Here is a 24,547-nt window from a genome sequence, read left to right on the forward strand (position 1 = left end):
GGACTCCAGATTAGGGCTTCAAACGAAGAACGGGAAGTGGCGGCGGCTCTGTATTTTAAAACATGATAAAGCTTTCTTTTTGATTTTTTTTCTCGGGAAGACAATACTTTTAGGCTTAAAATTAGGTTAGAAGAGGACCCGTGGGGCCCACAAGTTCACAAGGCATGCACTGGAGGGTGGGGCGCCCCCTGAGCTTGTGGCTTACATGTGGCCCCCTCCGGCAGTTCTTTGCTCCAGTATTTTTTATATATTCCATAAATATCCTCGTAAAGTTTCATCCAATTCTGAAAGCTTTTATTTCTCCACAAAAATAACATCAAGGTAGTTCTGCTAAAAGCAACGTTAATTCGGGTTAGTTTCGTTCAAATCATGCAAATCAGAGTCCAACAAGAGAAAAATGTTCGAAAAAGTAGATACAATGAAGACGTATCACAGGTGAGGACAGACGAAGCTCTCCATGGCGCGAGGTGGCTGTAGGAAGCAAAAGTCATCGAAGATTTGGGTAGAAGGCGGGGCGGAACGGCGGGCGCGTTTTCCCTCCCGCCAAGTCGCGCGTGGGATAGAGAAAACCGTAAAGAAGGGGAAAACTGGAGATTTGAGGGTTGTGGGCGATTTTTTTAGAGCTCCGCATAAAAGAGAATGCGGTGTTGCGACCGACCGAATATACGGTATCTGTTCGGGATGTTTTTTCCGTCCTGGTAATGTATATGGGCGGTTATTTTGTAGGTCGGGTGGATATAGCGGTTCTGCTAGAGTTGCTCTTAGCATCTTTTCTTCCTAGGGCATCATAATACTCTCTCCTCTTTTTAATTGTTTTGTCACATTATGTTTTTATTAGCATCTGTACACCATAAAGCAGCGGGAAGGACGTAAGAGCAAAGTCTGAATAGCAGAGAGACATGCGGCGGGGACAAGAGCAAGTGCGGACAAGAGAGTGTTCGCGTCACTGCTCTGTTTTAGCGAACGAGCTCACAGCTTTACATGTCTCGTCTCATGTGCTTCAAGTCTAGTTTAAGATCCATGCACCTCACCAATGACAGCCAATGCATTCGCGTGGAAATCTCGCAGAACTGAAATATTTCCGAACAAAATTATTTGCCTGTCATACTATCAAAAATTGTCTTATATATATATATATATATATATATATATATATATATATATATTGAGTTACCGAGGGAGTACTTAACAAATAAACCAACCAATCAATCAGAAAATTATCTATCTCCTTCTCATCCCCCCTCGCGTCGCCTCCCGTGGGGCTACCGGGGGAGAAACCCTAGCCACCACCCGCCACCACCTCCTCCATCCTCTCCCTCCCCTCGTCATCCCCAGATGAGGCTGCCGGGAATTCCCGTGCACCGCCAGTGAGGGGGACAGCGGGGCCCTGGCGCCTCCGACCATGGCGTAGTTGGGAGGGCCAGCGCATGGCGGCGGATCGGATCGGCTGCACGCCCTCTTCCTTCGGGTGCTTCTCCTGGCGGCGTGGCATTGCTTGTTGGCGCAACGTGGAGGGTGGCTTCGGCAAGGGGGGCGTCCGATCTGCGGTGCAAGGATCCTGGAGCGGCGGCTCCGAACATGGCGGTGATTCCGCCCCCTCCACCGGGGATGATGGATCCGGAGGAGGCTCCTTGTGGCGGCGCCTAGGAGCGGTGGATCACGGGATCCCGAACCCAGGTTCATCACAGGAGGTCCTCGTGGCGACGATTTGGCGGCGGAGGTGTGTAGATTTGGGGGATCTTTCGAAAACCCTAGGTTATGGCTCACCGCTACTTTTCGGCTGCCACCTAAAGATCGTGGCGATGGTTGTCAGTTGTTGTGGCCTGGCGCGAGCCGGAGCAGCGAGGCATGGGCGAGTAGTGCTTTCCCGCAGGCGGCGTCGCGGTTGCGTTCTCCTCCGCTGTTCCGACCGGCGGCGTGGGAGCCTACTGGTTTTGCTTCAACAATGGAGGTAGACCTAGGGTTCTTCTTGCGCCAAGACGGTGTTCTGCTTGATGTCGGCCCTCTTTGATCTGGTCGTTGATGAGTTCCGGAAGGCTCTGTGGGAGATCTCCTTTGGGTGCTTGACGCCTGTAGATTGCTGGATCGGATGGGATTTGGTCGTGCCCGCCCCTATTTCAGCCTGTGTGGCTTCGAGAGGGCGTGACACGAAGCTTAGTTGTCTGTTGACATTATGGGACATGTCGGTGTGTCAATTTCCATGGTGAAGACAGTAGCGGAGAAGATCATGGTGGCTAAGGTTTGAGGCCTAGTAATGGTGGATCGAATCTTCCAGGCGATGACGACTTTTCTTGGTGTTTCGTGACTTGTAGAAGTGGCATCGGTAAGTGAGGCCGACAAAACAGGAGGAGTGCAGAAAGTCTTAGCTTTCAAGGTGAAAACCCAAGTACTGCCTTAATTGGATGAGCCTGGCAGTGACCTTGTTGAAGGCATTGTTTTTTAGAGCGTGGATTTTTTTCAGGGTGGAAACCTAATACCTATGATCGGGCGGCAACGGCGCTTGTGCACTATTTCTTTCTTGGAGGCTTCGCTTGTGGAGAATTTGGACTTCAGGTGTTGACCTTGTTGAAGGCATTATTTTTTAGAGCGCGGAGTTTCTCCAAGGTGAAAACCTAAGACCTATGATCGGGCGGCGGCGGCGCTTGTGCACTGTTTCTTTTCTGGAGGTGTCGCTTGTGGAGAATTTGGACTTCAGGTGTTGTCTTGTGAAGAATTTGGACTTCAGGTGTTGTCTTCATGGTGTTTTGTGCTACTGTTACAAAGAATTGATCACTGTAGCAGGATCGTCCGCTTTTTCTTCTTTTTAGGTCGTGTGCATCTGTAATGTTTTTAGGACATTGCTTTGTCGTAGTGGCTCCGTGATATAAATATATTCTCTTTTGTGTCAAAATAAAATCAATCAGAAAATTTGAGAGGAATTGGAAGAAGCAGCAGGAGGTTTCACCATCAGACAGGCATGCGACAATGTGTATATTCACGTTACTAGCAATCACTTGGTAGTATTCATCATCATTCAGAAGCCTTCAGATTTTAACAAGGACGACAAGCGAATCATGCATTGTAGTACTATAACAGGTAATGAAACAGTGCCCGGCCACGGGAAGAATCTAGGCTGAAACACAAACCTGGCTGCTTCATCTGCCTTCTACAGTAGTATAGCACAGGGCCACGGTTACAAGCAGCTGGTAACAGCGCCTGGATACCACCTTAACATAATTACATCTTGCATGTAACAAGTATACACACCTGATAGTCGTAGCTCTTGCAAGTCTTGAATCCAGCCTTCGCCGATTACACTGCTGGCCTGCGGCAATCAGCACTGAAGAATCACTTCACATTCCTCCTCTTTCTGCTCCATGGGACAATCCTACATCTGCGCAGATAGGATTTTCCGATCCAACAGTTATCAATATACAACTCATCATGCTCAACAAGGCCGAATTTTCTTGCCTTATATACTTCAGTGCGATGGAAGCAACTTCAAGGAAACCTTCCAGGGCTTCTGGGACGGGGGGTGGATATAATTGGCGGGTAAATACTGGATAGAATTACTTCAAGAAAGTTGTGTCATCATCATCTTCGTCTGTATCTAACTCAAGCCCCTCGGCAGCTAGAAGCCTACTGATCTCACTCATCTTGTCTTCCTCTTCTCTCTTGCGCATGATGTCCCTCTTCCGTAATACGAGGGTATGTCTTTTTAGAGTTGTGCTGTAGAACTCCATAGAAGCCTTCCTTTCCTTGGCGAGTAATCTCCTTTCCTCCTCTGGGTCAACCTGGATCCAGTGGTTCTAAGTAAACCATAGTACACCATGCAGGATAATTGTCTTATAATTACCTTCGACCTAGAGAGACGCCGCGCCCGAAGCGTCAATTCTCGTTGTTGTTGCTCGGCCCAAGCAGCTACCGCCATGTCTCCACGTTTATCGAAAGCTTTTCGTTTTTTCATCACCCACTCCATCCATGCCTGAGAAGCCTGATTGACGAAAAACATATTTTTTAGCATTCAAGAATACCTCTTTTCTTTTCACCTCAGTGCTCTCAATTTCAAATTATCATAGTGATATAAGAATTTTGAATCCTTCTTTGTGTTCTCCTAGTTACACAATAGACAGTAGGATGTTTAATTATTTCAATATGGTACATGATTCCAGTTACAGACTTTTATTGACATCCATTAGTTATTCCTGAATGCCATTATCACTGGCCCAGTTTAGGAACAATACATTGGATGATAATCCCCGCTCCAAGGGTAAAGGAGTTAGCTCACAAAGATGAAGAAGTGCTAGCTTTAATAAATTCGGTTTTTTTTAGAATCGTCTTAGAAGAAGAAAATGCTCTATGTAATTCACATTATGCGGTTAACACTAGTAGACCTACATGAATTTAAGACAATTAGCAAAAATCAATTAACAAACATGCAACTTCCTGCCAATCATCACAATAAGTAGTTGACCATAGAAATTCAGACCTTCATTGGATTCACAAAATGCTCTTTATCGTATGTCTTTCTCCTTTCGTCATCGATCAACAGCTCATATGCTGCTTGGATTTTGATGAAACGGGCTTCAGCGGTCTCTCCTTCCTCAAGGGTTCCCTTACCATCATAAACTTTGAGACAACAAAATAATCAGATAGAATAAATTAGCTTATTATTTGGTTATGCATGCAAAATAGCATGAATTTTAAAAAACGGTGCCCAGTATATTCTGACGGCAAGAATTTCCTCCATGGTTCATTGTTAGCTGTGGCCTATCACAACTTCTGTTTATGCAGTTTCGTACACATTTCCCAGTCAATAGCTATGAGTTGAGGAATCAGACTGTTGGTCCACCAAAATCTGGAAGTCCTTATATTCAAAAAAAAAATTGGAAGTCTATTTATAGTATCAACGTGATCTATACACGGTGTAATTGATGTTTTATGGCTGAATCCACATCATACAACAATATAATTAAATTACTGAGTCAATACTGTAAACTAATAAATAGTCATCAACGTGCACCTATGTGTAAAGCTTACACTATGGCAAACAGAATTCATTCAAAAACAAGCATATGCCCACATCCTACTTTTTTGTGCGTAAACCCACATTTTACTTAATAACACGACACTTACTACTCCCTCCGTCCCATAATATAAGAACGTTTTTGACATTAGTGTAGTGTTAAAAACGTTCTTATATTTTGGGACAGAGGGAGTAGTTACCAAGTCTGAATAGTAAGGGCGGATGAATTACTTAGTGATCTAAACACTCTTATATTTCTTTTAGTAGGGAGTAACAAACAACATATTCGTCGGAATCGTGTGAAATTGTAAGTACAGAAATACTGCCTACAAAAGTTAATGTGTGGAACGCAGTTAATAGAACGACCACATTGTGCGGATACATAAAAGGGTAAAGAAGCAAACCATCAGGGTGATAGAACTTGGCCAATCTCCTGTACGCGACCTTTATGGTCTCCTCGTCGGCATCCCTTTCCAGCTCTACAAACCACAACAACACACATTAGCTTCACACAGAAAATTCTAAGACCACTATAGCCATCTCACAAGGACACATTATAGTGCTACTACTATGAGAAACACACAGTTTTGGACCGAACTACAGAACCACCACAGCAGCAAGCTCCTCGAACGACCAAATCTAGCAACAAATTCCCAAATTTTGAATAATCGAAGCCCGGCAGTATTGAAGGATTTGGCAGCTGAACTGATCAGCAACTCATGAAAAAGCAAAAAACAGATATGCTAAATCATAATTGCAAATCCATGCATGCGCTTCTCTCACTAGCATCATAGGCCATAGCTTCGTCGTACCGAGCGTCTCGTACGGGGACTTCTCGGAATCCCAGCTGGCCGCGCGCGTGGCCGCCCTCCTCCGCACGCCCCCGGCCGCCCTCGCGACCTCGTCGAGCACGAAGGCGGACGACGCCTTGGACGGGACGCGGAAGCCCACGCGGAGCCGCGGCGCGAACCCGAGCCGCCTGGCGCCGCCTCGGCCGGCGGCGGCGGAAGAGTAGTAGGTGTGGAGGAGGGCGGAGGTGGCTCGGAGGCTGCTCATCGCCGGCGACCTGGGGCGCAGGGGTTAGGGGAGGGGGACGAGCCGGAGCTCGGAGCGGCGGGCGGTTGTGTGGTGGGAGCTGGAAGGGAGGGAACGCCTCCCGACGGTGACACGTTGATAAATTCTCGTCTCAAAAATTTGTACACTGCCAGTGGAGTATCTTTTTCGTCAGTGACACTTATATGTTGCTAAAACACAAACAATCCATCTTCCAAATCTTCCGAGTCATCTCTCAAGCAAATAATTACAGTACTTTACTTTGCAGAAGATGCTTTTGTAGAGAGGTGCAGCAACATAGAGTCTTCAATTTCTGATACAGGAAAGAGCAGCAGCATTTCAGCTGGTACTATATTTATTCATTGCCAGTAAATGCTATGTATACAGCCATACAGGTATATTTACAAATTACAGGTGCTGTACAGGGGGGCAGAGCTGATCAGTTCTACCCTACAATGCCCTTCTCTTCTGCATAACTCATAGGCCATGGTTAGCTTTCTTCTATACATACACAAACCAAAACCATATGATCAGACATCCATCCACATCCATCCATCTATCCATCTAGCTGAAGCTTCTTGCGGTGTTCTAAAAGCTTAGGTTATGCAAGTCATTTCTTTTTAGAACCACTGCGAGCGTAGGTGTGCGCTCTTTCCCACTGCGCGATGTCTTCTATCTGGGACGGCGGGGGCGGCAGGATCTCACGCTCTACCATGTCCCAGCCGTCCACAATGCTGTCGGGTGCTCCGCCGTGCTTCGGCGGCTTACCGGTGTACAAGAAACTCGTGTTCGAGTTCAGGAGGAGGTTATCTAGAGAGCTCGGCTGGTTAAAACAGAGATTGTATTAGGCAATGCGATGCACTGAAAGTAGATCCTATGCGAGCAAAAAAGAACTAAGTGGGAGTTTACCATGATAGCTGTGTGCGTGCTGTCCAACATACTGCTGTTAGATGAGATGGCCGAGCTTGCCTTCCATATTGATCTGTTTAGCTGTTGTGCCTGCTTTTCTGATCTGCAAGCAGAATTGTAAGGATCATTTAACCATTTTTTTACTCATGCACCCCCTTAAAACGGCCTTTTATTATTTGCAAAATAGTGCTACAACATCTTTAGTTGTACACTTTCGGCAGTTTTAAGGAAAATAGATAGATACAATTTGCAAATTTGCGCAGATTATGGAAGAGCCAGAATATATGCTTGTCATTCTCTAAGAACAGTATGAATTGTACCTTGAGGCGATATTTGATTCAAGAGCAGCTCGAAGGGTCTTTGAAGATGATAACATATGGAGCATCTTTGCAAATGCGTCAAAAGTAGAAAGATTGGGTGGCACATCCAAGCCCAATGAGTTATAGTAGTAGGCAGTGATGGCAGAAACACTTGTCTTTAGCAAAGATATCCCTCTTTGCAAGTCTTGATGCCTCTCAATGGAGTGAGAAGATGCGGCTGAGAAGTTGAAGCTATTGCTTCTCTTGGAGTCAAAAAGGGATTTCTGATCCGAGTCCACAGAATCAACACCAAAGTTACCCGAACCACTTTCTGTCCATGAATTTTCCTCTCCAACAGAACAATTATTTTGCCTTGGCACAAAAAGTGGGTAAACCTTGCTGGAAAAAAAGAGAACAGTCTCACGTCAATAAAGATTTTAAATATTATTAAAGAGACAGAGATATGTCGCCTTTTTCTTGACAGAGTACCTCTGGGATTGTCGTGTGCTCCAGTAGCTACTCCGCTGCCATACACGTGAACAAGAAGCCTAATACAAAACATATATAATATATTAGCCGCACAAAGTTACTGGATAACCAATAGAAAGCTCATGTTGCTACTCATGCTATTAGAAATCTAACCAGGCTGAACTTACAGAATATGTACATACTTTGCATACATACAAATGACACATGAAGGATCGCGCTGACTATGTATAAGGTTCTACGCTCGGCTTATACAAGTTATATATCCACAGAGATATTCACGACAAAATAACTACATTTACAGGACAAGAATGACCGTTGTTATTCATACTACTTAGAAGTTTATATTGTTTGACCGACAGGATTGAATGATTGTATCTTCAGATGTACTAGCATGCTAACTTCAAGAGTAAGCTTATGACAACAGATTAAGAGCACATAGTTGGATCTTACCCCAAAACCGGCTACATGAAGGGCTGGTGCGGATAGGATATGAATTGCAATGCTGAGGACTTGCAACATGTACCTGTCACAAAAAGAAAATTATGTTACCCAACATTCAGAACCAAATGCACACAGTACTAAATGCAAACTGTTCTCAAACAATCTGTCTAGCCCAATAAAATAATATTACAATAACACAAAACATGTTAGTCTTGTTGGTCACAACTCACAAATAGGACTGTTAGACTCCATATGTAACTCCTTGCCCTGATTTTTCACTTGCATAAACTAATGAAAATCAAATGCATTTCTCTATGTTCTACGCTCTGATTTTTTTTAGAAACAAACAATCTTATATAAGGTATTTACATGATTAGACAGAATGAGGAAGGGTGCAATTTACTTACGACCATGAATCATAAAAGAATGGACATTCATTTAATCATTCTGGTAATCAAGAGCATAATATCAGAACAACTAATAAGTGGTAGTTTGAGGAAAGAAGTATAACCCCAAGGAAGCTGATAACTCCTCTGATGGAACTGAATGTGGATCGAGACCACGAGGTAGACGAATACCACATATAACATCGTACGGATCACTGTGACCATCCTTCTTTTCTCCATCTATAATAGCCTACAAATTGAAAATTGTGTATATAAATCTTTGTCTATGCATGGTAATTCAGGTAGCATTAATATCAAATTAATCATTTTTTATGTGAAAAAATTTAGTAGGTGAATATGCAACAATTAAATTATTAACATATAAAGCTGGTGTGTGAAATATGTAGAAGTAAATTAGTTACAGTCACATGCTCTAAATATGAGCAAAGTTGAATGCAACTGAAGTTCTCACTAGGAATCCCAAAATATACATATATAGGAAGAAAACACAAAGCCACTAAAACAGACAAGACCATAATACTTACTCGCCTCATTGGGAACAACCTGCAAAGCTGCTTTACAGCTTTGGACTGACGTTTCAGACGTTCGGAGGTTGTTGCCATCTGCCACAAAAGTGTATTTCAATTCCAGAGAATACCAAAACCGACAGACATAATCGCATAAATGATGGATATTGGATAATAAGTAAGAAATGAAGAGGCATGTTAGGACTTACAAGACCCATCTGTGCTGCTTTCATGGCATTGGTGTGCATCGTTGATGAATCGGTTTGCTTCGTTTTTAGCTGAAGATGGTGGAAAAGATATATTCAGGATCAGTAATTTCTTAGTACTCCCTCAGATCCGTATTACTTGTCGCTCAAACGGAGGTATCTAGCGCTGAAATACGTCTAGATACATCCGCTTGAGCGACAACAAATATGGATCAGACGGAGTAGTGAATTTCACATTTCATCAAAGAGAAACACAGAGAAAGAAACAATTTTACCGTGATAAAAGCCACATTCAATGTACCACTTTTCACCTTGAGATCACTTGATGCCTGCTTGATCTTCATCTTCTCTGCAAACACATTAATTACCACAACTCAGTACCGCAAACTGGCAACTGGTAACAAGATACAATCCGCAAGAGTAAAAGAGATTAACCTAACGCAGTTCGACTCTTCAACTCGCTGAGCCGATCCCTCAGCTCCTTGATGTCGTGAGCTTTGCTCAGTTTCCACATCCTCTGCTCCTCCGCTTTCCTCTGCCAGAAATAGGCGAAACAGGCCAAAGTTATACTCTGTCTGTACAACTTTTCATTCGAAACATATAATATTTCTGTATAGTTCTCCAGCACCAATTGTATCCAATTGTAAAATGATTAAATGTGAGCTACAAATCACTCTAGGTTCAGGCATGTGCCGGGCAATAGATTCCAGACCCGAGGCACAAACACATGGAAATTGCCAGACTGAGAGATGGAAACCCAAACTAGTTAGCACTGAATTGGAGGACTGGCGAGTCGGGCACAGCGAGAGCGACGGACCAACCTTTGCCTCGAGGCGCGCGGCGATGCGGGACTGGAGGGTGTCGCGGAGGTTCCTCCTCAGGCGCAGCGTCGCGTGGTACTCGAACAGCCTGCGCAGACAAAAAAAAATCCGACGCCGGGGCGGGGGGCGGGCGAGGGTCAGGCAGGGGAGAGGGCGAGCTTCGATCGAATCGGGGACGGACGGGCGGCGGGGCGGGGCGGAGGGGCGTACCTCGTGTTGACGCACGCGGCGCAGCAGGAGGGGAGGTTGGATCCCTCGCAGAGCGCGCAGCTGCTGCTGGTGCTGCCGCCGCTGGCCCGCCGGGAGGTCATCATATCGCGGCGATTCGAAGGGCGGCGGTCGCGGATTCCTGGCTGCCCGGTGCGCGGTGGCGGCGAGGCGACGGCGAGGTCGTGGCGGGGGTAAGCCGTTTGCGTGCGTGGGGAAGGGGATGCGGGGTGGAGAGGAGAGGGGGAGAGAGCTAACTTGCGTCGTGGGTGTACAGAGAAAGAGTCGGCGAAGTGGACGAGCCTTTTCCTGTTACGACTATTATTGGGCTGACCCACCGTGGCCCGTGAATGAGTACTTTTCTTGGCCCAACATGACTCGTGAAGTTTTTGCCACTAAAATAACAGATTTTTCGCAAAAAAAAACTAAAATAACAGATTTGCTCCCCTATAAAAAATAAAAGATTTGCTTTTTGAGTGAGAGGACAATCCCTTTTGCAGGTTGCAAACTCACTTGTAATGAAGTTGGTAAATCACCTAAAAGGCGTTCGTCAACCTTACTTGCTAAAATTAACCGACTCTGTTTCGCTCCGCGCAAGCGACACGAGTGGCGAATCCTACCCTACCCTGCACTGGGAAACCACCTCCTCCTTGCTGCTGTCGGGGCCAAAGCCCGTGTGACAGCAAGGTATCTACTCCATGTGTTTTGTCAACCCCTGGTCGGCTCATGCTGGTGTTGGCGTGTGGGTCGATGAGCAGGAGGCGACGTGTGGCCGCGACGTGGCGTTGTGGGAGTGCTCACTTGGCAGTGCTGGTACAGCGGCATCGAGCATGTGCTCCTTTCCCTAGGCACTATAGTACCTTTTCAAACTCTATCTGTCAATGATATAACCTTTCGCACACCAAACATTTTGCTTTACCTGGCTGATCAGTATCTTGGATATTGTTGATCTCAGTATCCCCGCATCATGCTTCTCCTAAACATCGTCTCTAGTCGCCTCCCTCTCTATAGCTATAGCTGATACATGTAGTCCTTCTCTCTCCTATCTTTTATGCATGCGAGAGCTGGACATGAATGGACTTGTGGCGTGATGGTGGGGATGAGAGAGAGAAATGCCAGAGATGTGTGTGTATGAGAGAGATCGATGAGGGAAGTGGGAAACAGTATTCTATTTCACGTGTGGGTTGCTGGAAAACGAACTTTCTCCCACTTATGTTTTTTCTGCTTTTCTTTGTCGACTTACAAGTTATCTTTCAGTTCTTTCTTTCTCTATTCCTTTCATATTTTCTTTACCTTTTTTGTCTTTTTATTTTAAAATTCATGAGAATTTTTTTAAAAATAAGGAACATTATTCTTAAAATCCTTGTCCAGGCCCAGGAGCAGGTCGTCATAGGAGCGCAACACCCCTATTGCAGGACATCGACCCGTTCATGGGCCTGGTTAGGAACACGGCACCCTCTCAATCCCAACGAGTCACGTGTTGGGTGTCCGACAGGGACATCTTTTTCTTTCATTTCTTTTTCACATATTAATTTGTGCTTTCTCTATTTTTGTGGATTGCTCTAAAAAACAAAATAAGTTGTGTTTATACTTCTAATTATTAAAGAAGTTCATGAAACAAAAAAATGTTCGTGGATTTAAAATTTGTTCATGAATTGGAAAAATTGTTTGCATAATAGAATATTGTCTATGAATTAGAAAATAGTCACGACTTAAAATTTTGCTCGTGAATTCAAAAAAGTTGTGAATAATAATGTTCAAGAATATAAAATTTGTTCTTGAATTCAAGAAAAACACAAATTCAGAAGAAAAAAATTCACAAATATGAAAAACTTTATTGAATCCAGAAAAATATTTGTGGATTCAAAAACAATTCTCAAAATTTAGAAAGTGCACAAATTCAAGACAATTCACGAATTTTAAAAATATCTTTGAATTAATAAAAACACATATATGAAAAAGTATTTTGAAAAATTGTTCATGAATTAATCTCAAAAATCAAGAAAATGAGAAAAGGCGGAAAAAAAGAGAAGATAAAAACTTTCGGGAAGATTCCCAGAACTGTTCCTGGTTCTGGACGTGAATAGCTCCAGGTTACGAAAAAGCGACAAGGGTGCTTAGTGGACCGCAACCCACGTAGGACCGCCAGTTGACGAGCCCTTACCTAGTGCTATAGTAATGACCAAGACGCAACAAAGTTAAGAAGAGAAGCTTGGCTAGATGGTTCTTCTGGATCGTCCAATAATGACCGAGATGCGGCATCATGGAAGTTGCTATGGAAAACACTAGTCCCAGGGAAGATACGTAAGTTTCTTTGGAGACTAGCAAAGAAGTCACTGCCAACGGAGGATGTTAGAGCTCATCGGAACATGTGCATTTATGTGGAGCTGTGTATTCTTTGAGGCATTCTCTTCTTGAATGTACAATGGCAAGGTGTGTTTGGGCACTCGTCGATGGGGAGCTAGCGGAACACTTGTATGAAACAACGGAGCCTAGTGCGAGGCAATGGTTGTTTCCAATGATTGAGAGTTTGAGACACTATCAAATGGATCCTTCGTCAGGCTCTCGGTGACACTATGGGCTATTTGGTGGGCAAAACGACAGATTATCCACGAGGAAGTTTATCAACACCCTTCGGCCACACTTTTTCATCAACTGGTTCATAGCAGACCTCAAGTTAATCTTGCAAAAGGTGGTAAGAAACCCAGTTACACTTAGGGTCGCTGCTGCTGAAAGACCAAAGGCACCTCCGCCAGGATATGCGAAGATCCATGCAAACGCCAATCTAGCTCGCAATGGCATAGCGCGCTCTGCAGCAGCAATGTCAGGGATGCAACTGGCATTTTCCTTGGCTGTTCGGCCCTTACCATCCATGGAATTAACAAGGTTGCAGCGCCGGAAGCGATAACCTGTCGTGAACCCTTGTGCCTCGCCAATGATGCTGCTTCAAAATTTCATTGTTGCATAGTACTCAAAGATGGACATATCATTAAGGAAATATAGCACCAAGCAACAAACTACAACTATATATTCAACTTTGAAGGGCGAGCTGTGAACACAAATGTAGATAGTTTAGCTAAATTTGCGAATTCTTTGGAGAGGGGCGCCATGTTTGGTTCACCCTCCACGATCGAATTTGTATTCCTCTCGATGCTACTTTTGATCAATACAATTTAGCTTATACCCCCTAAAAAAACCTAGTGCTACAGTAGTCATATCCCTCGATCGTGGTCGATATGTGTGGCTATTACAGCCGTGGGACACTGCCATTGTACATTTGAGCATTATACTCCCTCCGGAGGGAGTAGTTAATAAAGAGACCAAGTTCCCTCAAAAAGAAATTTCAGAACCATACATGACTGAAACTCACGATTACATGAGAAATGCTAACTTGATACCGCAACAAGAGCAACCAGCAGGAATAGTAAGCATCAACGGTTATGAACATACACGCAGCACATTGCCCAACTGATCCAAAGGATGACTGGGTCGGTGATGGAAATTCACGTGTGCGTGTTAACAGCTAGGCAGACAAGCGAAAATAGAGCTAGCTCAATTTACAATACGACTACTCAGTTATCAAGAGTTCCAAGACCAGAATTTCAAAAAAAAAAAAAGAGTTCCAAGACCAAGACCGTGCAAAGCTTCGCAAAATATCACCAACCATTACAAGCAGTAACGACAGCCTTCATGTTAACTGCTGCAACACCAACGGTCGGATATTGGGAAGAGAATCCGCTGGCCATGCCGGTTGTGCCTGAATAAGAGATGAGCAAGGCACCAACATACCGGGCACGAGCAGCAGGTTTGAGTCCCCTACCGTCTCCAATTTCGCCTGCGGCGTGCTGCGAGCTTGGCTGCCACCTCCTCCTCCGATAAGGGCAAGTAGTAGATCATCGGAGAGGCCTGTGTCCTCCTGAAGAGATCATCAAGTGTCTTGATAGTTGTTTCCGGTTGCTTTGGAGAAGGTGGAAGCACCTCCCTTTCCGACCTGGGGTTAGATGTGGTATACAACTTTGTATGAGGCTGTGGAGTAGGTGACAGACCCCATGCGGCACCAGCGCCACGGTGAAGCATGGTTTGGTTAGCCTCCGCTTGTTGGATGGCTGCTGCATTTGGCGTTGTATCCTTGCCGAGGCTGGTAGGCAGTGGCAGTGGGGGAGGGTGTTCGATTTTAAGCTTCACCTCAAGTGGATCAACAAATTCGGCAGCTAAGTAACTGCCATTGTTTAGGGGCCATTGGAGGTTGTAAACAGCATTCCTGGTAGCGATAGCTTCATCCACTGAAGAGTACTGTGTATCAGAAATAGGACAAGCAGGCAAGTCAACACCATGACGTTATCAAATAATGCATCACGAGATTCTTTGAACCAATAATAAGGCACGACAATGCTAACATCTCAGGTTTGCATCCTTCATACAGAGGAATACCAAGAACAAAAATTAACCCCTACCAGGGCCACGTAAAAAAGCACCAGAATATTTGTTAGCAACGACAGGCTAAAGCACAAACTATTGTTGTTAACATTTAGCAAATTTTAGCTGTAACACATGAAAGGCAAAACTTGGGAAGGCCTGAAAAGGTCATAGAAGGCGCAAACAAATGCTGAAATGCACCTCTAACAATATTCCGCACAGGTAAAATAAGACAATGAAGTTAGCGACATACTGTAACATAGCAGTGGGTCTTGATATCATCCATCCAGAAGCTGCAAACAGATCCAGTTCTACCAAGAAGCTCTTGCACAGCTTTCAAAGTAAATGGGCGCACAAATCGGTCAACTCTCAAGGAAGTTGTTGCAGGCTTCTGAGGAAGTGGCACTGAACAATGAATACAGAAGGGGAAAAATTAGATATGATGTACAGTGCAATAGTGAATCTACTTTACTAAAAGAGCCGAGAAACCTCACCTATCCGCTCTTTGTGAGAACCTCCACTTGCTGTTGAATTAGACCTGCCAACAAAATGTTTTAGAGCAGGCCGAACCACAACCTTTGGAGAATCAGAGCTACTTAGTTTGGATGTTTGTTGCTTAGGAATTTTGAGAGTATCCACATGGCGCTGACGTTTGATGGGCTCATCCGCGACAACTTCTTGGTCTGCATTTAACAGTGAGTTAGAACAAAAACATGACATGATTTCTCCATTTAAACTATTGATAAATTGTTACCAAATTTATTTGAGGAATGTACAATGTGAAAACAAAGGCCACAAATCTTACTAAAGGACTGCAAAAAAAAATTGTCCTATTTCCCAAAACCGTACAAGAGCAGAATATATGAGGTACAACTGTTTCATGCAAGATTTACCAAAGACAGAAAATCCACAATGACAAAGATTACGCAATGCGGACAATGAACTTTACACATGCACACACATACTGATACATAAAAAAATGCCACAGAAAATGATATACTTTAATGAAGAAAACAAAAACGCTCAAGATATTCATATAGGAAAGGTATACAAGAAATGATCCAACACTGTATGCGTAGGGGGGTGAAGACAAACCTTCAAGTTTCCTCTTTTCAGATGAAGTTACTAGCTTCTCTTCATGAACAATATCCATTGTCTCCACAGATGAATCATTGGCAACAGTATTAAAGAGGATCACCTCTTTTACCTCTTCATGGTCTGAGGTAACCGCAGTCTTTCCTCCAAGATCATCAGATCTGATAATGGTATCAACATGCTTACTTTCCATCACATCCTCCTCTATCGAGCTCCTGTCTAAATTTAGTTTTTCAGGAAAAGCGCCATCAGGACTGTCCTCTTTCTTGTCCAAGATCATATTGGATTTAGATTCTATTTCTTGCAATGGGGTCCCGTTCTTAGACAACTCTTTGTCATCGTCCAATGCCTGCAAATCATCACCTACGGAGGGAATGTTGCATGGTGGTTTGACCATATCCCTCTTAACCTCTATTTCCAAATCAGAATTGTCAGCATTCAGGTCACCTTTTACATTAGTTGATATATTGTCATGCGGAATCGGAACACACTTGATTTGAGAACCTAGAACAGGATTGACCTCAGTTACCTGGTCATTTGTCCCTGCCACGGTTGGTTTGCAGGTACTGTTTGTGCGCCCAGAATCTTCGAGGTCCTTGCCATTCATCAAAGCATTATCACTCAAATCTATCACAGGAATCAGGGTCTCAGCATTTTGTCCTGGTGCAGCTGCAACAGCATCAACATCCAATGGATCAACATGTGACGCACTAGCATCTGGAGGTGATGATACTGCATCTTGCTCTACAATATCAGCATCTAACTTGTCTTTAGCAGAAGTTGCATCTAACTTGACATCAGTACTGGCAACATCACATGGTAGATAATTAGCAATCACTTTCTTGATGGTGCCTTCTTCTGGAGCCTTCTCTGCAATAATCTCACTATGACGATCAGCTTGTGGAGATGCTTCCTTCACTATATTACTGCCACTTGGAGCTGATTCTAGGTGATCTCCGTTGGTTGCCACTGCGTCACTTGGAGAAATTTCATCAGCTTTTGCCATATCAACAAGAGGAGCATCACTAACTTCAGTAGCAGCAACAAGAGTTGTCTGACTAACTTCTTCGTTACTAACTACAGCATCCTGACTAACTTCTGTAGTAGCATCGGCACTTTTCTCACTAGCCTCTGCAACAAGAGTTGTCTGACTATCTTCTTCGGTACTAACTACAGCATTCTGACTAACTTCTGTAGTAGCATCGGCACTTTTCTCACTAACCTCCGCAACAAGAGTTGTCTGACTAACTTCTTCGGTACTAACTAGAGCATCCTGAATAACCTCTGTAGTAGCATCGGCACCTTTCTCACTAGCCTCTGTAACAGAACCAACAGGATATCCTTCCAGGGTTGCAACCTGAGAAGGACCTTCATCAACATTTTGTTCCACCGCAGCCTGGCAAACAGATGCATCAGCCGAACCAGGGGTTTCGTCCTCTTTGAGATCATCATCGGGAGGAGATCCACCAACTGGCCCTTCTCCACCAAGTATATCACCCTGAAGTTCCTCAAAGAGCCTTTTCACAAGATCATCCTTCAAGCCATCGGTAGGTAAGTTCCTCCTAGAGAGCTCATCCTTCAGTTCTGCAAAGTTCCACTGATCAATTGGCTGGTCATTCAGCACAGGATACGTCGTCATTGTGGCTGGAAAAATCCTGCAGTCTCATGAAATCAGCTACACCATTAAACATGAATTTTTACCAGCATCACGAAACAAAAATGTAAACAAATTTCAATTTATCAAGTGAAACTGCTTCCTTCTTAAGTTGCAGTTACCAAATTATGCAAACTGTCAGAAGACATGAATGCATATGTTTTTGCATTTTAGGGAGTAGGAACTCTGATAGAATAGCAGTTTACATGCTAAACAAAGATATTCTTCAGAGACATATAGCTACCAGACGATTGGTGGGTAAAATTATAGTCAGGTGAAGTGCTCCATGTAGAAACAAAAGGTTTCACACTGTGCATCTGTGTGATAAGTCATAAGTGTGAAAAACTGTCAATTGCAGTCCTCAAAACTGAAAATTCTGGATAGGTCATTCATGCACCATAAAACAAAATTGCATAGGCCATTCATGCACACAGCCGGCATACCGAAACCACAGAATTTATTTACTCCAGAGCATACCGAAACCCCAAAAAACACCCGAACCGAAAAACGACAATGGCCACTATAATTTCCTCTCACCGAACAGACCTACGCCTAAACCCTTCATAAACCCCCCTCAAATCCAGCGTGCTAATGCCTAACCATCTGAGCAATGTCCAAATCGCACGGGCGCATCAAAACCCTAGGAGGCGTGGACGGGCGCGTGAGCTCACCTCGCGACGGCCGCGCAGCGAGATCCCCAAACGGTGCCGGCCGCAGATCGCCCTTCAGCGAGCCTCGAAATTCAGAAACCTGCAGGCATGCAGGCGCACCAGATCAAAAACCCAAGCCACAAAACCCTACTGGAATTTTGCAGAGCACGCGACGGGACGGCGACTGCACGGACCGGCCGCCGCGGACCCGCGGAGACCGCGCGCCCCCCGGAAGGAAACAACCCAAAAAAAAGGAGCGCCGAAAACCTCGCAAAAAAAGTCCCAAAAAACCGCAGCAAAAGGGAGCGGGCGGGAGAATCTAGCAGACTACGACTCCATGGGAGGGGGAGGAGGAGGCGGGGCGAGGAATCGAGTTTCGCGTGATCGGGACCCGTGATTCTACCCGCCGCGGCGCCGATTCGACGAGGGCTTTGCTTTTGCCCCGTCGCGCCGCGGCCAGCGAGGAGACGGAAGAGAATGGTGTTGGCGCTGCAGAGTGTCTCCTTGCTGTTGGTGGGGTCATATGGTCAGCTGCTATCCGGGAAGAGCAGCGGCCAGCGGATGCTCGATGGTCGCTGACAAGTGGGGTTGCGAATGGGTGAAAACGCCTCTCACATCCTTTACAAAAATACGCTTTCGTTGTGAATGGACGAACTTTTCCTTTACGTTTTCGTGATCTATCTATAATGCTCTCGTGGAAGAGGCAAAACCCTACCGCCCACCCCGCGATTCCCGAAATTTACCGAAATGCCACTCTTCTCCTCTAAATTCGCACCGCTGATCCCCCGCCTCCGCCGCCTCTCCACGGCGGCGGCGACCGCCGGCGGCGAGGACCCGAAGCTGTCGCGCATCGCGGACGAGCTCCTGGCGCTCTCCTCGGCCGAGCTGGATGACTACTCGGCCCTCATGCGCCTCAAGCTACGCCTCTCGCTCACCTCCAACCCAGCTGCCGGATTAGGTCCTGGCACGGCCGGGGACGCGGCCTCCGGGTCGGCGGGGGCCGAGGAGGCCGCGGCGGTGAAGACGGCGTTCGACGTCAAGATCGAGAAGTACGACGCGGCGGCCAAGATCAAGATCATCAAGGAGGTGCGCGCGATGACGGACCTGGGGCTCAAGGAGGCCAAGGAGCTGGTGGAGAAGGCGCCGGTCGTCGTGCGCGCGGGCCTGCCCAAGGAGGAGGCCGAGGCGCTCGCCGCCAAGCTCAAGGCCGCCGGAGCTGCCGTTGCGCTCGAGTGATCCAGAGCCGTAAGGTGTCCCCATTTTCGATTCCTACCGTTCCTAGAGGATGCAACTCTTATGTGTGCGTTAATTTGTTTTGAATTGGAGTTTGTTGGGATTGGAGCAATTAGGTAGGGGTATAAGAAGATGTAGGGTTTGCTTGCATTGTTGTAGCTTATGACTAGCCTCCAAGCATAATCACTGATATATCTTCCTGGATCACGCAATAAGGTGTTGGTGTGGTGTGCTCTATCCTACTGGTCTGGATTAAACATTTCAATAGCTACATTGGCTAGTGTGAAAGTATACAAAGATGCTGGCATTACTGTAGCTGGGATGCCATTCTTGTTGGCATTACTGTAACTGGGATGTCATTCTTGTTGCCATTACCGTAGCTGGGATGCCATTCTTGTTGGCATTACTGTATCTGGTGGTTAGAATATGCTAGTTTCAGTTATTTGTTGATCTGGAATGATGCCAATATGAGATGGCATCGATTCTATGTCGAAGTACATGAAACATTATCATGAGCACATTGGTGAGGACGAAGCATAGATTCGTCTGGATGGACAAGATGTGCTCACTTGCTTGAAATTGATGTTTGTGAAGGTGAAGTTCATATACTTTGCATGATTATTTTCCCATGAAACTGAGATGTGTTGTTTGTTTAACGGATGGGCTTTGATTGGAGATGGAGGTATGGGTAGCGAAGTTTTGTAGTAGCGCACTTGAATCTAAGACATCTGATGCCATGGCCAGTATCTGAAATTTAGCATTTGTGAACTGTTTGAATAATCAGTCCAAAGACCCATGGCTTATATGACGGTTCTACTGTGACACAATAAAGCAAGAGATTGTAATCATGAAGATGATATATAATTGATAAAGGTCTTGTTGACCACTTATTTTGATCTTGAAATGTTTATCCCTTTATATGTGTTTGCCACTTTATAGGTGTTGACGCGCTATAGAGTATCGGCGTGGAAGAAGTTAAAGATCGAATGCTAAGTCATTAGCCGTTGTCTTATTGAATTAACCTGAAAGGCAAGGGATTTAGTAGTTAGTAATGGCTAACTGAAAATGTTTCCCTAGAATGTAGATATATGAAGTTTTCCTTCGTAAGAGTTTGGTTGTGTTCTTATTCTGCTACAAGGCAAGTATTTGAAGCATCTGCATCATTTTGGTGCAGGATGATACACTGTCAGGTCTAGAAGCTGGTATGCGGACCATATTTCATGGTGTATGTATCAGCATATCAGGGAGCTTATACAAAGCAAAATAGTTGATACCTTCAAGCATTCACTAGTTGAACCTTCAAATCTGATTTTCTTACAGTTGGTTTCGTAGAAACGAACATAGTTTTTGTGTGTCGTTATCTAGGGAAATCAAGTTTCTTGAATAAGTTGTATGAACATGGAGAACCAAACCTTGTGCCATTTCTTGTAAATCCCATAGTGTGCTTTATAAAAGCTCGAAATTAAGAATGTTGAATGAGATTAGGCCTTCTGCTGTTCAAACGTTCTATTGGTAGAATGGTTATTTCAATGGCATGTCTATGCTCAAAGTAGGGGCCTGGTGGGTGATTATTTAAGCTACATGGTCTTGGAAATTAGCAAAAAAATTGCATGTTTTAGACCACTTAGCATTGACATGGCCTTGTAAGAGTTTTAGTTGTATTATTATTCTGCTACAAGGTGAGTATTTTAAGTATTTGCATCATTTTGATGCTGGATGATAACTATTGGGTCTAGAAGCTAGACAGCCTATCAGGTTTTTTTTTACAAAACAAAAGAATTCGTAGATTCAGCCGTCCACTAGTTCAATCTTCAAAGGTGATTTTGTTACAGTTGATTCCATAGACACGGACATACTTTTTGTATGTCGATATGTATGGGAATCAACTGTCGACTAACTTGTATGAACAGCATGGAGAACTAGGCCTTGTGGCATGTTTTGTAAATTCATAGTGTGCTTTATGAAACCTCTAAATTAAGAGCGTTTAATGAGATTAGAATTTTTGCTGTTCAAACTTCTTATATTACTACAATGATTATCTCAGTGGCATATCATTGCTTATGCTTAAGTAGGGGCTAGTGTGTGGGTACTTTTAAGTTACATAATCTCGGCAGCAAAAATTGAGCTGCCAATCTGTTGATGTAAAGTAATTTCTGGATGTCAAACCTTGGAAATTAGCAAAAGTTTGCTTGTCTTAGATCACTTAGCATCAACATTATCATGTGAGCATGGCGCTAAGCCCAAAGGTTTGCTATGTTAATCCTGAGAGCGTGTGTGCCAGCTATGTTTGATCCATGACACCGGCTTTTACAAGCTAATCTGCCGTCGTTTGAGGTCTCCTTTCACTGGGAATCTATTAAAACTGGTCAGCTATTTTTGCAGCATTGTGCTTTTGCTCCTTTTCACTGAGAATCTATTGAAACTGGTTAGACATTGTGCTTTTATCATGTTAGGTAATATTGCCTACCTGTAGCTGTTCATCTGTGTTGGATTTTTTTTGCCAGTTTGGAATGAAAAATCTCTAGGTGGCTAGTTTTTTAGTTGGTGCTGCTGTACTTGATTTTCTCTTTTCGTGGTGCTGCTGTACTTGATTTTCTCTTTTCGTGGTGCTGCCTGCGGCTCCTATTCTCTATACTGAATCAGAGATGTGTTTTTGAGACATAGTGATCCGATAGTATCCTTCGTACTGAAATTCAGAGTTGCAAAATCGAACATCTCTGATTTCAGGGCTGCAAAATCAAATATCTCTGATGGAGCCAACAGGGGAACAGCATGCAACCTGTCTTATATCTACGGCATGAACATCTACAAGTATGATCAAGTATTGTTGTCTTTGTGAAATCGCAGTGCAAAAGATTCTGACATCCCAATGCCATGCGTTCCTTGTTAAACAAACTTGTTATGGGATATAATAAGCACAAAATGGTGATGGATTATGGTCTGTATAATGTACTGTAAGTATGAGATTTCAGTATGTTTGAAATGTTGGAATTTCATCGAAAACAGGCGGTCCAGTAGGTGATCAGTTAGGCCTGTACTTGTCACCGGGATGCTCCCAGTACTCACGACCCAAAAAAATCATACCATTGTAGTTATAAAAAGAATCCGCAAAAAATGTTCTACCATGAGGGTAAAGTTATATTATGACACAAAATTTCAGATTTAAAAAGTTGAATACAAGATTTGTTGTGATTGAACAGTACCAAATTCACACTGGGCTAGGAATACGGTCCATAACACTACCATGAACACTAAATTTATCTTATTTTTGTTTCTAGCTACTGCTTTAGATCGAAATAAAATTTGATTTCTATATGCCATGGTGGATGGATATTCTGTCTATGAAAATTATAGAACTTTTTAGGGGTGATTTTTTAGTCGGGATACCAACTCAAAAGTGACAAAGTTTTAGAAGTAAAATAGTTGTCTTTGGTGAATGCGTACATGCTTTTCTTGACATGGATATATTTCTCTTGAGCGGTGCTATGTGGACGACGTAAATTGGACGACCAGTGCACGACGATAAATTCCAGCTGGGGATCTCCTCCACAGCCGAGCAACGTCCGTTGGATTGTTTATCATGCATAGGTCGCCCACACTCTGTCGTGTGTGGAGCAATTTTCCTTTCTCTCCCAGTCCCACTTATTTTGAGACGAAAGGAGTATCATCTTATCTTTTTTTTATGTAGCCAGGAGGAGCATACTCACCTCACAGGTGCCATTGGTGCTATATTCAAATTATGTGGGGTTCTTTTTTCCGCCATGGAAGCCCGTGAGCATGGACGGCCATGGAGCCCTTGACGATCAAGCACAAGGAGCTTATTACACGCCTTTTTATGGTTACTTATTCTCTTTGAGACGTGTCTTTCTTGTGTTGTTGTTACCCTCAATCGGTATCTTTTATTTTGTTTCGTCGTCATGTAGGAACTAGCTCTTTTTCTTTTTGTGCTTTCTTTTATATTCGTTGTTGTGAACTTCTAGTTTTCTGAAAGAGATTTGTTTTGTGGTGGTGTTTGCTTTATTTATAAAGCGGGCAAGAGCCTTCATCGATAGTAGGAGAAAAATGTACGATGGCTAAGGATAGCTAGGGATAGAAATAAAAGGAAGGGAGAAAACATAAATAAGGAAGGGCAGACCCTGCCCTCCAAGGTAGTATATATCTCGCTCATCTCCTTCTAGAGGCGTAAGTCATCTACAATCAACTTTACCACCGTAATCGCCAAGGATGGTTTTCTACCAAAGGTTCTTAGGTTTCACTCTTTCTAGGGGTGCCATGCAGCATAGCACACTATCGACAAGATGATATTTTCTCTTGGCTTTGGGCGTTAGCCGCCGCAGTCCTCTCCGCCACTCCCCTATGGTCATGGTCGAGGCTCCAATTGTTGCCACCTCATGGCAAGAACTTGGGAAAAAAAAACAAAATGTGGGGCAAACAGGCAAAGGAGCAGTAGATGGACCGGCAACTCGTGGTGTTGATTGCAGAATTTGCACATGGGTCCAGTAGGCCAGTCCCTCGTATGCAGTTTGTCCGCCATCCGTCACAAATGGAAGTAGACTCTGACCTTCATGATCAATCTATTCGTGCTTCTAGCATCGTTAGTAACCTTTAGGAGATTGGTTTAGCAATTGCTAAGGTGCAACATCATTGCACGCTTGTAGTCAAGTCGTCAAAGTCGACTCCACTGAATCAATAGTTATCTTCTCATCGAAAGATCGGGACACCTTCGCCCTGTCACCCCTCATCCAGAAGCCATTGTCCATAGCATCCTTGATAGAAAAATGGGTTTCTTCTTTGATAGATTGAAAAGCAAGCACACCACCTAGGCCGGAGAGAGGCCATCCACCTAATCATCTTGCCAGAACTCGGCCTTGTTACCATCACCGATCGTGATACTTGTGCAGGTAGCAAACATGACTCTGCTCGTGTGATCACAAGGAACCGGGGAACCTCTCCAAGGTCTGGTTGAGTCTTCCATTCAGACTAGAGCCACCTTAGTCGTGAAGCTCTTACAAAGCATGACAGATCTTTGATCTTAACTTGTCCCATAGTTTTCGATGAACACATACGCCTCGAGTTGATCATGCATTTTTTCACGTGAGCTTCTTCATCTCCGGCCTCGAGGAATCCTCACATGAATCTATCAACCTTTTCGCCCG

At 44.3% G+C, this 24,547-nt stretch overlaps 4 protein-coding genes across 10 annotated transcripts; 1 reads left to right on the forward strand and 3 right to left on the reverse strand.

Moving 5' to 3' along the window:
• Positions 1-2,971: 2,971 nt before the first annotated feature.
• LOC123187880 (uncharacterized J domain-containing protein C4H3.01) lies at positions 2,972-6,186 on the reverse strand. Of its 2 annotated transcripts, XR_006494190.1 has the most exons (6): positions 5,818-6,186; positions 5,410-5,484; positions 4,469-4,608; positions 3,836-3,973; positions 3,451-3,773; positions 2,972-3,373 (listed from the first exon to the last, which is right to left on the reverse strand). XR_006494190.1 is itself a non-coding variant. In XM_044599855.1 (5 exons), exons 1-5 carry the CDS (start codon positions 6,059-6,061, stop codon positions 3,549-3,551), a joined length of 822 nt encoding a protein of 273 aa, XP_044455790.1. In that variant the 5' UTR covers positions 6,062-6,186; the 3' UTR covers positions 2,972-3,548. The 2 variants fall into 2 exon arrangements, 1 of the variants encoding a protein (XP_044455790.1); XM_044599855.1 differs by having other exon boundaries at positions 2,972-3,773.
• A 186-nt stretch (positions 6,187-6,372) lies between these two features.
• Positions 6,373-10,621, reverse strand: LOC123187879 (uncharacterized). The gene is made up of 12 exons (XM_044599854.1): positions 10,347-10,621; positions 10,137-10,224; positions 9,751-9,850; positions 9,591-9,664; positions 9,319-9,387; positions 9,128-9,205; positions 8,708-8,832; positions 8,206-8,278; positions 7,756-7,814; positions 7,288-7,665; positions 6,968-7,070; positions 6,373-6,881 (listed from the first exon to the last, which is right to left on the reverse strand). The coding sequence occupies exons 1-12, from the start codon at positions 10,448-10,450 to the stop codon at positions 6,669-6,671; spliced, it is 1,464 nt and encodes a 487-aa protein (XP_044455789.1). The 5' UTR covers positions 10,451-10,621; the 3' UTR covers positions 6,373-6,668.
• Positions 10,622-13,720: 3,099 nt separating this feature from the next.
• Positions 13,721-18,672, reverse strand: LOC123187881 (apoptotic chromatin condensation inducer in the nucleus). Of its 3 annotated transcripts, none has more exons than XM_044599857.1 (6): positions 18,562-18,672; positions 18,180-18,258; positions 15,855-17,509; positions 15,254-15,442; positions 15,013-15,164; positions 13,721-14,636 (listed from the first exon to the last, which is right to left on the reverse strand). In XM_044599857.1, exons 3-6 carry the CDS (start codon positions 17,491-17,493, stop codon positions 14,160-14,162), a joined length of 2,457 nt encoding a protein of 818 aa, XP_044455792.1. In that variant the 5' UTR covers positions 17,494-17,509; positions 18,180-18,258; positions 18,562-18,672; the 3' UTR covers positions 13,721-14,159. The 3 variants fall into 3 exon arrangements, with proteins under 3 accessions (XP_044455792.1, XP_044455791.1, XP_044455793.1); XM_044599856.1 differs by having other exon boundaries at positions 18,426-18,660; XM_044599858.1 differs by having other exon boundaries at positions 18,353-18,660.
• A 185-nt stretch (positions 18,673-18,857) lies between these two features.
• LOC123187883 (50S ribosomal protein L7/L12) lies at positions 18,858-23,096 on the forward strand. Of its 4 annotated transcripts, none has more exons than XM_044599862.1 (2): positions 18,858-19,408; positions 23,080-23,096. In XM_044599862.1, the coding sequence occupies exon 1, from the start codon at positions 18,906-18,908 to the stop codon at positions 19,392-19,394; it is 489 nt and encodes a 162-aa protein (XP_044455797.1). In that variant the 5' UTR covers positions 18,858-18,905; the 3' UTR covers positions 19,395-19,408; positions 23,080-23,096. The 4 variants fall into 4 exon arrangements, with proteins under 4 accessions (XP_044455797.1, XP_044455795.1, XP_044455798.1 ...); XM_044599860.1 differs by lacking the exon at positions 23,080-23,096 and adding an exon at positions 22,119-22,374; XM_044599863.1 differs by lacking the exon at positions 23,080-23,096 and adding an exon at positions 20,331-20,348.
• Positions 23,097-24,547: the final 1,451 nt, after the last annotated feature.

The sequence above is a fragment of the Triticum aestivum genome, chromosome 2A (assembly GCF_018294505.1).
Source record: "Triticum aestivum cultivar Chinese Spring chromosome 2A, IWGSC CS RefSeq v2.1, whole genome shotgun sequence".
Taxonomy (NCBI): domain Eukaryota; kingdom Viridiplantae; phylum Streptophyta; class Magnoliopsida; order Poales; family Poaceae; genus Triticum; species Triticum aestivum.

Excerpts from the sequence above, each read along its gene's own strand:
- LOC123187880 (XM_044599855.1), bottom strand. The coding sequence starts at position 6,061 with ATGAGCAGCCTCCGAGCCACCTCCGCCCTCCTCCACACCTACTACTCT. Across the intron at positions 5,485-5,817 it reads GTCCCCGTACGAGACGCTCG|AGCTGGAAAGGGATGCCGAC; the intron begins GTACGACGAAGC and ends TGTGGTTTGTAG. Across the intron at positions 3,774-3,835 it reads GGCGTCTCTCTAGGTCGAAG|GTTGACCCAGAGGAGGAAAG; the intron begins GTAATTATAAGA and ends CACTGGATCCAG.
- LOC123187879 (XM_044599854.1), bottom strand. The coding sequence starts at position 10,450 with ATGATGACCTCCCGGCGGGCCAGCGGCGGCAGCACCAGCAGCAGCTGC. Across the intron at positions 9,851-10,136 it reads CCGCGCGCCTCGAGGCAAAG|AGGAAAGCGGAGGAGCAGAG; the intron begins GTTGGTCCGTCG and ends TATTTCTGGCAG. Across the intron at positions 9,665-9,750 it reads GAAGAGTCGAACTGCGTTAG|AGAAGATGAAGATCAAGCAG; the intron begins GTTAATCTCTTT and ends ATGTGTTTGCAG.
- LOC123187881 (XM_044599857.1), bottom strand. The coding sequence starts at position 17,493 with ATGACGACGTATCCTGTGCTGAATGACCAGCCAATTGATCAGTGGAAC. Across the intron at positions 15,443-15,854 it reads TGAAAAGAGGAAACTTGAAG|ACCAAGAAGTTGTCGCGGAT; the intron begins GTTTGTCTTCAC and ends TGTTAAATGCAG. Across the intron at positions 15,165-15,253 it reads TTCTCACAAAGAGCGGATAG|TGCCACTTCCTCAGAAGCCT; the intron begins GTGAGGTTTCTC and ends TTCATTGTTCAG.
- LOC123187883 (XM_044599862.1), top strand. The coding sequence starts at position 18,906 with ATGCCACTCTTCTCCTCTAAATTCGCACCGCTGATCCCCCGCCTCCGC.